Source organism: Diadema setosum, chromosome 1 (genome assembly GCF_964275005.1).
Source record: "Diadema setosum chromosome 1, eeDiaSeto1, whole genome shotgun sequence".
Lineage (NCBI taxonomy): Eukaryota > Metazoa > Echinodermata > Echinoidea > Diadematoida > Diadematidae > Diadema > Diadema setosum.
This window is the reverse complement of record NC_092685.1, coordinates 20,512,502-20,525,705: the sequence shown is the minus strand read 5'-3', so window position 1 is coordinate 20,525,705 and position 13,204 is coordinate 20,512,502. Positions and strand designations below refer to the sequence as shown.

At 37.5% G+C, this 13,204-nt stretch overlaps 1 protein-coding gene across 1 annotated transcript; it reads left to right on the top strand.

Moving 5' to 3' along the window:
* The first annotated feature begins 221 nt into the window (after nucleotides 1–221).
* On the top strand, nucleotides 222–12,500 carry LOC140234800 (eukaryotic translation initiation factor 3 subunit K-like). The gene is made up of 7 exons (XM_072314840.1): nucleotides 222–361; nucleotides 3,247–3,345; nucleotides 4,159–4,279; nucleotides 5,842–5,916; nucleotides 6,611–6,677; nucleotides 8,678–8,881; nucleotides 9,571–12,500. The coding sequence occupies exons 1-7, from the start codon at nucleotides 225–227 to the stop codon at nucleotides 9,600–9,602; spliced, it is 735 nt and encodes a 244-aa protein (XP_072170941.1). The 5' UTR covers nucleotides 222–224; the 3' UTR covers nucleotides 9,603–12,500.
* Nucleotides 12,501–13,204: the final 704 nt, after the last annotated feature.

Sequence of the window (13,204 nt, the reverse complement as noted above, 5' to 3'; positions counted from 1 at the left end):
GGAGCAAAGAGAAAATTTCTCCTCTTTGGACGATATACAAGCGTACCATAGTTCATGAAGCGTCGTAATCAGAGCGTTCCATAGATGCATGCACTGCTGTGAAATCGCTCGCGCGCGCCTCATCACACAGAACTAATGTTAGAGTTCTGTGATCACACAGCTAGCTAGCGCAATAATAGCATATGCACACAACACTTTACGGACGCTTTTTGGCATAGGCACGCATGCACACGTTGCTACTAGTCACGTCTCATTGTAAGAAAGCAAGAAATTATCAAGAAACCCATCATTATCTTGTGAAGAGGATGGCTTTCGAACAAGCGCAAGCAACAATAGCTTCCATGCTGCATGGAATTAATAGGTAAGTAATTCGATATCAGTCTTACAGTTGAGGAGCGGAGACATCTGTTCTGCTCCGGGTAGGGTACCGCAGTCAACACCGCTCCGGGAACGAGTACGGTCGAGAGTGCATGCAGTGTCATGGGTGCAGCAGCATGCGCATGCAGCGTGCAGCATGCATGCAGCAGCGGCGACGACTTGACCGACAAGTATGTCAATTGTCCGCGAAAAACTTCTCATTTATAATAATGACATTTACTGGGTCAGTTTTTCGCTTCTTAAAAACTGACCCAGCAAATGTCATTATTATAAATGAGAAATTTTTCGCGGAATTCGACATACTTGTCGGTCAACGGCGACGACATGCAGTGTTGGGAGATCTTTCCATTGAATTAAATTTAAATGGTGACACAGTTGGAGATGGAGTTACTGCGACCAGCCCCATACGCATAGCATAATGGGGCTGCTGGTCGCAGTTAGAGATGGAGTAAACTTACTGTAGGAGCTAACGTTAGTGTAGCCCGACCAGACACTGTTACGCTATGCGAAAACAGCGTCTGACACGCACGGCATGCAGCCTCGAAGTGAGGAACCTCAACACAACTACAAAACTTAGGAACATGTATACTTTTCTCCTTTAAACAGAATACTTTACTCACGTTAAATGCTACAGAAGAATAGTTCGCCACACTGGGTCCATGGAGACCACTTGCGATAAGTCCGTGGAACAAATAAATGACACTTTCTGGCGCAATTCCTGACCGCCGGGCTTCGTCGTTGCAGGATTCAAAATGGCGCCTTGACTTATGCGCATGCGTGACCGGATGTGCTCCAGAGCGAGCGCGTGTGCGTTGAAAGTGTCGAACAAACCTTGGCGTCTGCGACACAATAACCCAGTACAGTTTATAGCTGTATACCTTATACTAGTAACCGTGCGTACGCTGCTTGAAAGGGCATTCACATCACGTGACCACCCGATATCTGAGCTTGGCCTGGTGTGAAAGATTGTGTACGGTGTGGACATGCTGGATATGATGATCAATTTCGGTAAGTTTCATTACGTACATTTGAATATATATAGCATCAGATGTAGAGTAAATATTGAAGAGTATACTCGATGAGTTTGAGGTGACAAAAATGATCGTAAGTATCAAAAGTCAAAGCTATCGTGTACGATTACGTCGCCTCTCCTAGTGATTGGTGGTCGCGCGCGTACAGCCCTGTCGCGACGTACCATGTACAGCGACTGGGCTGTGTATAGTTAACGTTAGTGTAGCTTTACCCGCCTCCGCGAGTGTTAATAGATCTATTTTGTAACAAACGCTAACAGAAGAAAACTGACCAGAATTACAGAAATGTATATAATTTATTAATGGAAAAATGAGCAAAGAATATGGGATTCCATCGGGATTCGAACCCGAGACCTCCTCTGGATCCGGATTGCTAGCCCGGTCCTCTACTGACTGAGCTATCGCAAAAAAGCCCCGACATGTTACTTCAGTTGTTATTAATGTTATTAAGTTATGTGGTGTACTATATTTGTGTGCCAAATATTGACGCCATGCATCTACTACGTGTGGGTTTATCTTTTTGGCTTGCTTTCGTTTTACTTTTCATGAGGGCTCCCAGGTCCTGCGTTGGTGAAACGTACCTCCCACCTGATTTTCATTCTTTTTTGTTCTGGGTTGCGTCTTCAGTGTTCATCCCAGTTCAGCATCTTCAGTGTTCATCCTAGTTCAGTGTTTGTCCCAGAAACCCTTAATCAATGCTTGGATGGTCAGAAGCTATAGCAGTGCGTTTGTGTGTGACACACGCACACACTTCACTTATGGCTGGCACTTGGGTTATGGCACTGCCACAGTTCATGAGCGATGACGACGTCATGTCTCGCACAGCACACTGCATGCACTTAAACCTGGCATATAAAGGATAATTCAACTTGGGGATAAATGCGAGGGATCACTGAAGTGATGCAGCTTTTTGAGTTTAAAACAAATGAAAATAGAAGAAAACTGACCAAAAATTAATGTAATTTATTAGTGGAAAAATTAGCAAAGAAATTGAGAGTCCATCCCATTTTCTTTGCTCATTTTTCCACTAGATTTGTTATAATTCGTTTCACTAACTAGTTATTTACTGTTGCCTATACACGTACATTCCATCTGGAACCAAGAGGAAGGGTGAGTGCGCGATGTTGCTAGCTGTTAGTCCTTGTTCTACTAGTTGTAGCTTGAGTCTTGGTTGCGGAAAAAAATAGTTGATTGAAGTTTAAAAAGCTCAATTAATACTACACTGAGACTTGATTTGATTTAGGTGCATGTTACTATCCCAGCTCTCTGCTGAACCTGAAGGTAGATACCCAGAACATTATAATTACCAATTAACAGAGAATGTCTCTTTCAAATCTTAAGAAAAAGAAACCATAGCAGCACTATTTTACTTTAGGAAACTCCAAATTTCCCTGATATAGCTTATACTGGGAAAGTATCCTCAAACTTAAAGAGCAGGTTACTATACCCCCTGTTAAAATAGTGACTTCTGAATAAAAACATAAAAAACCCCAACAGATTAAGTATCTAAATGTATGACAAATGACCAGAGGGTACAAAGTATATCAATTATATCTGATCATCAGTGCATGATTAGAAGTTTAAATTGATTTGAAAATGTACTTAAAATTATGTATAGAACATATCCTTGAAAAAAAAACACAAATTTTTCTTATGTAAATCATGATAATTTTGGCACTCAAATTTATGAGTGTGATTAGGCATTCTGTTTATAAAACAGCACAGAAATATGCATGAAACAAAGTTTTATTTGTTTTCGTGATCTAATTATTTTATCACAACTGTATGGATGTGACATTCTTCTTCATCCTTTTCATCTTCTTTTTTTTGTTTCCAGGTACAATCCTGAGAACCTCACAATGTTAGAGCAGTATGTGGAAATACAAGTTAGAGAGAACCAGTATGATGTGGAGGCAAATCTTGCAATTTTGAAACTGTAAGTGAACCAATAACTACAGTATGTTGTATTTGATGCAGTCAATTAGGTTGGATTTAGTCAGTGATGTGTGTGTGTGTGTGTGTGTGTGTGTGTGTGTGTGTGTGTGTATGCGTGTATGAAATACATGTACATGTATGTGAAGTTTGCTAGCACAGCAGACTTGTCCCCAAATGCAGCATAGGTATTTTGTTAAACATTAGCAGCTCATAGCAAGTCATGTTATGTTTAGAAGTACTATTTTATTCCCTCTCATTTTATGCTCCTCCCTCCCCCACCCCTACCACCCCCCCCCATAAAAAAAAAGATGAAGAAAAATATGAAGCAGTATTGAAATGAAGCAAATTGCATATGGTTTTTTGCAGGAATTTCGGTGTTTGAAATTATCCATCAAGATAGCTCTGTTTCTCATGATAGTAGAAAATTGATGTTACCTATGTGGGAATATCGTATGTGAGCAAAATATGAGAACTTGTGTTGATTTGAAATTATATAAATTTAAAATAATATAATATACAGCTGTAATATAATATAATATGATATAATGTAACATAGGACTATAATTTTATTAGGAAATATTTTCTCCCTGACTTTGCTAAAATTATGTCATAACAGTTTCACACATCTTCTGTACTATGTATGCAATTATTCAAGTGTTCATTTCGAGTATTGAATATTTGTAATTTTTCTGTATATGTGTATGTGCATGCAAAACAAACATCAAAGCACAGTAGAATACTAGTAGACTGACAGTTGTCAAGGATTTTAGTTTACAAGTTTTAATTTTCGTATATTCTCTCTTTTATGCCACAGGTACCAGTTGAATCCGTTACATTTCAAGGTTCAACTGGCAGCCCTCATCCTTTTAAAGGCAATGACGAATCTGCCACACACAGATTACCTACTCTGCAAATGCCTCATTGACAATGATATTGTATCCTTTTTCCTTTTACTTATCATTTGTATACTTTATGACTGCTTACACACATACAAAATGATATGTGTGCATGGGGGTTTGAATTGCAAACAACTTTCTCTTTTACAGTTGGGACCACATGAAATGTTTGATTTAAATATAGCTGAGTCATTTGAATGTTCAAGTGAACGGAGATGTCCTGAAAGAAAAGCAAAGCCCTTTTCTTATTTAAAGGGATTGTACAGTTCTGGTTTAGGTGAGGATTTAGCTTGTAATGTTTTTTGAGATATTCAGAAACCACTCTATGAGATGTCAAAGAGCATGCAATTCTAAGGGGAATCAAAAGTTTATTCGATGAAAATCGGTTTTGAAATGGCTGAGATATTAAAAAACAAGGTGAAACAAAGAGATCCTAATAAAAGCGTGGCCTGTCGCCTTTTATTATTATCACTTTTTTTTTTTATATCTCTGCCATTTGAAAACAAATTTTCATCAAATAAACGTTGAATTCTTAAAATTACATGCTTTTTCATATTTCATAAGAGGTTTCTCATTATCTCACTGGGAATGTTATAAACCTGAATCCTCACCTCAACCAGTACTGTACAGGGATTAAAGGACAAGTTCACCTTCATAAACATAAGGATTGAGAGAATGCAACAATACTAGTAGAACACATCAGTGAAAGTTTGAGGAAAATTGGACAATGGATGCAAAAGTTATGAATTTTTAAAATGTTTGTGTTGGAACCGCTGGATGAGGAGACTACTACAGCTTGCGAGTCATATGCGTACAACAGTATAAAGAAAATGTAAAGAAAATTCAACATATTTTCACTTTTTTCGCATAATAAAAGAGCACTTGACTTGCCTCTTTCTAAAGGCAGGGGGAATAATATTACCCATAACATTTGTCGGTAATGAGTCAGGGGAATGTGTACTTTTTTCAAAAGATGAAATTTTGTGAAATTCTCTTTATATTTTCCATATATTGTTGTACGCATGTAATTATTGCACAGCTTGTTGCTCATTGGTAATAGCGTGCTTTGCAGTCCTAGACACACAACAATTGGTTGTCCAAGTCAAAAGATGTAGAGGCAGTTATCTTGTATACTGCTGGTAGCATGAGCTACTATTTGCTTGTTTTGTTGATATTACTGAGTCAGAAAAAAGACAGACCTTATGTGTAGACATCACAAATATACTGCCTTATAGCAGGGAGGTAGTCCCCTTCCCTGGTTATAGGCAGCATACAGTTGTATATTTTTGGAACACTAAGTTTTTGAACAATTTAGACATATGGATGATGAATTTCAGCTTGCTTGTATATCCCTCAGAAAAAAAAAAAATTCAGGGGTCTGCACATACTGTAGAGTTGAGATTGACTGATTCTAAAAATGATATCAGTCGTAACTCAACTGATGGCCGTGCATGTTACAAGTTGCAATCAGTTGTGATTCTGTTTACCGCTGCCTACAAATAAGGTACTGGAGGCAAGTATGACTGCAAAATCATTTGTGCAACATTATCTAGTTGTGAGGTATGAAGGAATGTGATGTTTACCTTAATTCTGTCAATCAGCAACAGGAAGAACCTCTGCAGTCAATCAACTATTTTGCAAGCCTGCTCGAGATGTGCCAATTCAAGAAATTTTGGGTAAGAGAATACATGTTCTGGTTTTCAATTTAATTTGTCTGTACACAATAAGCTGCTTGTTTTTAACCAGGAAAAGCAAAGTAAAAATATGTTTGTTTCTGTTTAAAACAGCCCTTATCAATTATGTGAGGTAGGATATCTTTCATTACATTTTAATATAAGTTGATTTGAGGTAGCACACCCTTGATGGTTCCCATAGAAACACCTCGTTTCATCTACATATCTCTGTTTTGTTGTTGTTGTTGTTTTGTTCCTAAATACAAATGATGCACGAAAGACCAGAAAATGTTGAGAGTTACCCCATTAAAGGAGCTGAATATTTCTCAAATTCTTCATTTTTATTAAGAAATAAATTGTATAAGTGGATCACACTGGTCCATTTGGGCTATTTACATAATTTGATGAGTGTGTTTGAGTGCGATATATATCTCTTCGATAAATATCGCCACAGGTACTTTGGTTTTCTCTCTTGGATTTGTCATTGAAATATTAAATGATATTTTCACCTCAAACCCTAACTGTCTGCAGTCATTTCTTCACCAATGCATGATGCACATTTTGCTTCTGTTGGCTGTCATTGTCCACAGATGGCAGCAAGACATTTCCTTTAGTGAGCTACAATACACCTTGTGTTGAGAAAGTAAAGAGGAGCCCAAGGATTTTTACTTCAATTTTATGACCTATTTTCTTACAGGCAGAGTATGATGAGAGGCCAGATGTGTTTCAGGGAGTGGCTGGTTTCCAAAATGCTATCCGCAAATGTAAGTTGTCTTATACCACTAGAGAAATGTGGACTTGGGATGCTGGTTCATTTTTATGCCTCCGCCACGAAGTGGTGCCAGAGGCATTATGTTTTCGGGTTGTCCGTCCGTCCGTCCGTCCGTCCGTCCATCCGTCCGTCCGTCCTTCTGTCCGTCCGTAATGAATTTTGTGGACAAGGTAACTATCGAAACCTGTTGAGGTATCCTAATGAAACTTGGCATGTATGTGTATTAGGGGGTGAAGTTGTGCCTATCAACTTTTGGGTGCACATGCTCAAGGTCAAAGGTCAAAAGGTCAAGGTCAAATATATAAAATTTCACTATTTCCACCATATCTATTGAATGCCTGAAGAGATTTTCTTGAAACTTAGTGTATACATGTATTACCCAATTAAGATTCTCTGGTGAAAGTTTGGGTCATGAGGTCAAAGGTCAAAAGGTCAGGGTCAAATACATAAAATTTCACTGTTTCCACCATATCTATTGAATGCCTGAAGAGATATTCTTGAAACTTAGTGTATACATGTATTACCCAATTAAGATTCTCTGGTGAAAGTTTGAGTCATGAGGTCAAAGGTCAAAGGTCAAAAGGTAAAGTAAAAATATTCAAACTTCTTTTTTTTCTCCGTACCTTGGAAAATTGTTCAAGGTATCTTCATGGAACATAGTATATACATGTACTGACTGGAAGTGATTATCTAGAGAATGTAGGGTTCATGGGGTCAAAGGTCAGGGGTCAAAGGTCAAGTGCAAGACTTCAAAATTTTACTATTACCCTCATATTTATGCAATGCCAGCAGGGTTATTTTTTTACACTTGGTGTATGCGTGTGTAACCTAATAGAAATTCTCTGGAAAGTTTTTTTTTTTTCTCTTTTTGCCTCAAAGGTCAGAAGGTCAAAGATCAAGTGAAAGTGCTGAACTAACTTTTTCCTCCATATCTCGGAAGTGGCTCAAGTTACCTTGAAACTTAGTACATATTATGCATGTTCTACCTGAAAGTAATTATCTTATGAATTTTAGGGTCAAGGGCCAGATGAAAATGGTAACAATTTACTATTCAATTCAGAAATTGCACTTTTTCTCCACACCTGTACCTTGAAAATTACTCAATGCCTAAATGTATGAATGGGTCAAAGTCAAGTTAAAGTCCTTAAATCCCTAGATACATGCTCTCCTATTCATCCAATTAAACCTACGTCAAGGAAGGTGAACATTCAACACATTTGTGACAAACTTGTCATTCCAATATTTTACCAATTTTGTGAAAATGTAATCACACAGTGTCCACATGTACTATCTAGACCTATTGGGAAAATCATGCATTATGGCGGAGGCATACCAGTCGCCAAAGCGACATTTCTAGTTGTTTCTTGTTTTTTTCTGGACAGGATCAGAAAGTCATGTTTTGCATGAGAGCGCCCCCCCCCCCCCCCAAAAAAAAAAAAAAAAAAAAAAATGCCAAGAAGATAGGCATTGGGACTAACAAATTTTATCAAGGGAATGTGAGCTTCAAGACAAAAAATGTTTAGCAAGGAGTTGAAACCTACAGGATTATTGGTCAGTTAATGGCAACATCAAGGCATATTCAATCATGCACATGTAAATGGAATTGCTTTTAAATCCCAAATATCTGAGTGAAATTAAGTGTGATATGAGACACTGTTGCATATTACAATTGTTTTACCAATACAATTGTTTTACCATATCTCTTACCCCTTTTCCCAAAAGGCAACTATTATCTTGTTCAAGAGATCACAATATTGTATATTTGTGAGGCATTATGCTAAATATGATTGTGGCATTAGAGGGTCTGTGAGTGCATGTTGATCCTAAATTTGATGAGCTTGTCCCAAATTTTTCCTCTCTGTGTGACCCCCCCCCCCCCCTGCCGCCTATGACAGCTATCAGTAGGTACCTGTCATCGCTATCATTCAGACCCCTCACCACCACCACATTCTAATTGCTGCTCTTCACTTCCTCCCCTTACCCCCACTCCAGTCATATGCCACGTCATCAACAGCACCTACCAGACCATTGAGAGGCAGCAGCTCCTTGAGCTCCTTGGACTGACCGATGACACTGAGCTCAAGAGGTGGATGGCCAGCTGCGACTGGAAGGAACTTGAAGGTGACCAGGTCTACATTTGCAACCAGGAGGAGAGTGTAAAGACGAAAAACATCACGGAGAAGATTGGCTTTGACAGTGAGTCTCAATTATCTTTCACAAACAGTTTTGAGCAGAGTAATCGGACGACCAGCACATTGACCATGTGACAGATTTTCAATCTGTGGAAAGTTTATAAGAAGCTGGTCATGCATGATTTAACTGCAGTCCATTGTCATGTGTTTTCCTTTTGAAAAAAAAGGGGGGGGGGGAAGATAAAATTGGGTTCAAGCATTTCTTGTTTTTGGATGTATTATGTCTTTGTTTATAATTCTTTAAGTCATTTAGAAGTGTTGTAACTTCAATTAGCAATTGTATCAGTGATAGCTGAAACAAATCTTTCAGGCCGCATCCCTGATGCTTTTATTTCGTATGTTATGCACAACAAAACATTACAGCTTCCTATGATAAAGTCTTGTTACAGCAGCCCTAAATGTTACACTTTGAGTTCATTTATGCATTTGCTCTATAGCCATTTATTTGATAAAACACTGAGATTTCATCCTGAAAATGAAAAGAGGAAAATATCACCAGTTTGGCATATTACAACTTCAAATGTATGACATGTTATAAAGAGTGTACAGTTTGCGTTTCACTTGAAAAGGCTTCCCATGACCATGTTAAGCTAGGCCTTTGTCATTTCCAACTATTATTTATGTGTACAGATGTATGCATACACATTTTATGAGGAATTATTTTGACACGAGTCATCATTTTTGTATTTTCAGATGTTGCTACAGTAATGAAGATATCTCAATAGGAGCAGTAGGAGTTGTAGTTCATGGAACAACAAAAACATTTCCAGCCCAAGGCACGTGTGTCAGAACAGGAATGTGCTGTGTCCTCCATTCTGTAGCGTGGTATGGACAACCCTGCCATGAAGTGGAAAGACGCTCACGAGTTGTTTCTGGAAGTACATGTCTTATGTGATGAAAGGTTACAATGTGTCAATGTGCCCCTCTACACCAGTCATTTATTTATTCCCCACACCCTGATTAGATGTTCATTCCTCTAACATGCTTGGAATGGCTTCATCGTGTATAAAAGGAACAAATCGACAATCTCTTTCAGAAATGAGCAAGTACTGTAAAACGAATGTTTGCGTGCATTTTAATTTTGCGAATTTCGCGAGTGCCAAGATTCGCGAAATTAAAATGCACGCGAAAGTTCTTGTCTACACTATATGCATTGAATGCCAGTGGCAGTTCGCGAAAATTTCATGCCGCAAAAAAGGCCGTCGGCTCCAATTTGCGAAAAATTCATGCCGCGAATATATCATGTTTTACAGTATGCAGTTGGAGACACATAGAACTTATAATGATGAGGTGTAATCTAGAAAATGACTGAAGATTCTTGGAGAGGTGTTGTCCTGCAGAATGTCAAATTTCTTTTCCACAACAAAACTTTGTGTTCAAAATATACCTCATGCCAAGTCATGTAAGATTTAGAATGTGAATAGGGATATGTTTATATATGCACTCATGAAATTTTAAAAACCCAGTCATGGAATCGAATAGTGCACAATGCTCACACTGAGACTGCATATCTCCAGCTGCTTAGTATACAAGGAAAGAAAAGTTTTGGTATTTTAACATGTAGGTGCTAAAAGGTTCATGTTTTCCAAGGAGAAGTTAGTCCAGAGAGTAGTTAAGCTGGCAAGATTGCAAAATAGTTCTTAGGCCAGGGTAATTACGAGGACAAATGCTGGAAAGTTTCTTATTTAATGGCGAATCTTAGCTGAAAGAGGCTATCTTCGTTTCATGAAAAGGACATCATCTGATCATTTCTCTTTTGTTTGTAAGTACTGGGTAATGAACCCATGTATGACAGTTATACGTATACTTGTATCAGTGTAACAGATTTTGATGCCTGATCATCAAATCAAACTGCACTTCAAAGATACACATGATTCTGTGTGTTTATAAAAAAAAAAAAATGTATCCTGGTACAGTTGTATGTGAAAATTATAAAAATGAGACTTAAAAAGGCCTGCTTCAGTGGAGCATATTATGGACTGGAAAATGCTTCAGTAACAAATGCAATTAAATGCAAACATACAAAATATTAGCAAAATAATTGACATTCTGTGCCTGTGAAAATGTGGGTATGTTACAAATGCAGCGCTATCCACATTGACATACAAAGATTGGAAGAGTTTAACTCGATACCTTGCTTTTCTGTTTGTTTCCTGTGAAGAGGCAAGAGGTCTGTAATTGAGATGTAGAATATCACTTACAGTCTGCATAGTTTTAAACTTTAGTATACACTACTTATTTCTCACACCTATTTTAAGACCCTCGTTTCAGAAACACATTGATGCCAAGATTGGAAGAGGTGATTGGATGCAATTTAGTGAAGTTACTGTGAGCTCCGGCATTCCTACAGTATATGGGGGAACCTTGCTATAATGAGGAGCTTAGGACCATTGAAATTTCATCATTATATAGGTTTGGTTTTTTTCAATCAAGGGTAAAAACTAAAAAGAATACAAAATGGAATGGGACCTGCAAAATTACCTTGTTAAATTGGGTAAAGTGGACTCCCATTATAAATGAAGTCCTTGGGACCGGCAGTTTTCTTTCGTTATATCAAATTTCAATATTACCGAACAAATAAACAATAAAAATACATACAGCCGATAATGTTGCAACCTGAATTTTTATTTCGTTGTGACCGGAATTTTGTTATAACCGTGTTCATTATAATGGGAGTGCGCTGTATCTCACCATATCCTACGTCATAATGAGGTTCCACTTTACCTGCATTTCATTTTGTGAGGGACAACTATAAAAAAACATTGTCTGCATCACACGGCATTGTAAGTGCTAATGGTTGAAGTGTTAGCTGAACAAAACATTAACCCCGCCACAACCTCTTACCTTTGTTGAAGAAAGGGGAATTTACTCAAATTATGATGCATGCAATGTACTGTATTACAGTATGTGGATTCAGTGAATGCAAAAGTAGAAGAAGGTCGTACGAGTAAAGTTTGAAGAAAATTAAACATCCACTCAAAAGTTATGGTTGTAAAGTTTAGAGATGCCATTGCCAGATAGGAAGACAAGCTATGATATGACAGTAGTAGAACTATAGTATAGTTCCAAAAATATGGAGAATACTGTAGTTCACTCATATGTTGTGCTAATATTGCTAAATTCACTGAATCATATAATTGGGGTAAATTCCCCTTTGATGGCATATGCATTATAAAGGTACACTTGCATATGTGCCCTTTGACATTACAGTGGACTCCCGTTATAACGAAGTCCTTGGAACCTGCAGTTTTCTTTCATTATAACCGAACAATAAACAATAAAAAATATAGAGCCAATAATGTTGCAGCTTGAATTTTTATTTCGTTGTGACCGGAATTTTGTCATAACCGTGTTCGTCATAACGGGGGTGCACTGTATTCTTTTTGGAATCGAGCATGTACAGCACATATCTTTGTGTAACTAATGTACAAACTGTGCAGATGCACAATAAAAGTGTACTTCACATAACTGCATTCTATATTCTGATGATTCAAACGGATGAATGAGAAGAGAAAATAGTGCAAATATGTTGGATCATGGACCCATTTGGTTGAAAATATGCTGTTAATCCATATTGTCGTCACGTACCCCAAATTTGTATTGTGTGGATGAATAAAAAAGGTATCTACTCTAAATTGTATATATATATATATATATATATATATATATATATATATATATATATATATACATATATATGTATGTGTATATATATATATATATATATATATACATATATATGTATGTGTATATATATATATATGTGTATATATATATATATATATATATATATAATATCTATACCGGGTGTCCCAAAAACGGTGGATTTTCAGTACCTTTCGTTCTAAAAGTGATATATTTTATGACATCATTAGAAAGAGCATCTTCTGCAGAAGACAATGATACCAAAATCATTAAATTTGGTTCAGAACTGTTTATTCTACGCCAAATTCTGTAAATGCAGTCATTTTCAAATTTCACTGGATTTTTGCGACTTGTGGGCGATGAATTTGTGTGCTACACGCGTTCCATATACAGTGTATTGTGTAAGCCCGTTGATCCATGTCAACAAAAGATAAGCTCTCACATTGGCTGGGCGCGGGCCAGGAAAAAACTGTGTGTGTGTGTGTGTGCACGCCCAATGTGAAAGCTGTATCTTTTGTTGACATGGATCGACGGGCTTACACAATACACCGTATGGAACGCGTGTCGCACCCAAATCCTTCGCTCATTTGAATTTGAAATTTGAAAATGACTGCATTTACAGAATTGGGTGTAGAATAAAAAGCTCTGCACCAAATTTAATGATTTTGGTATAATTGTCTTC

Excerpts from the sequence above, each read along its gene's own strand:
- LOC140234800 (XM_072314840.1), top strand. The coding sequence starts at position 225 with ATGCACACGTTGCTACTAGTCACGTCTCATTGTAAGAAAGCAAGAAAT. Across the intron at positions 362-3,246 it reads ATGCTGCATGGAATTAATAG|GTACAATCCTGAGAACCTCA; the intron begins GTAAGTAATTCG and ends TTTTGTTTCCAG. Across the intron at positions 3,346-4,158 it reads AATCTTGCAATTTTGAAACT|GTACCAGTTGAATCCGTTAC; the intron begins GTAAGTGAACCA and ends TTTATGCCACAG.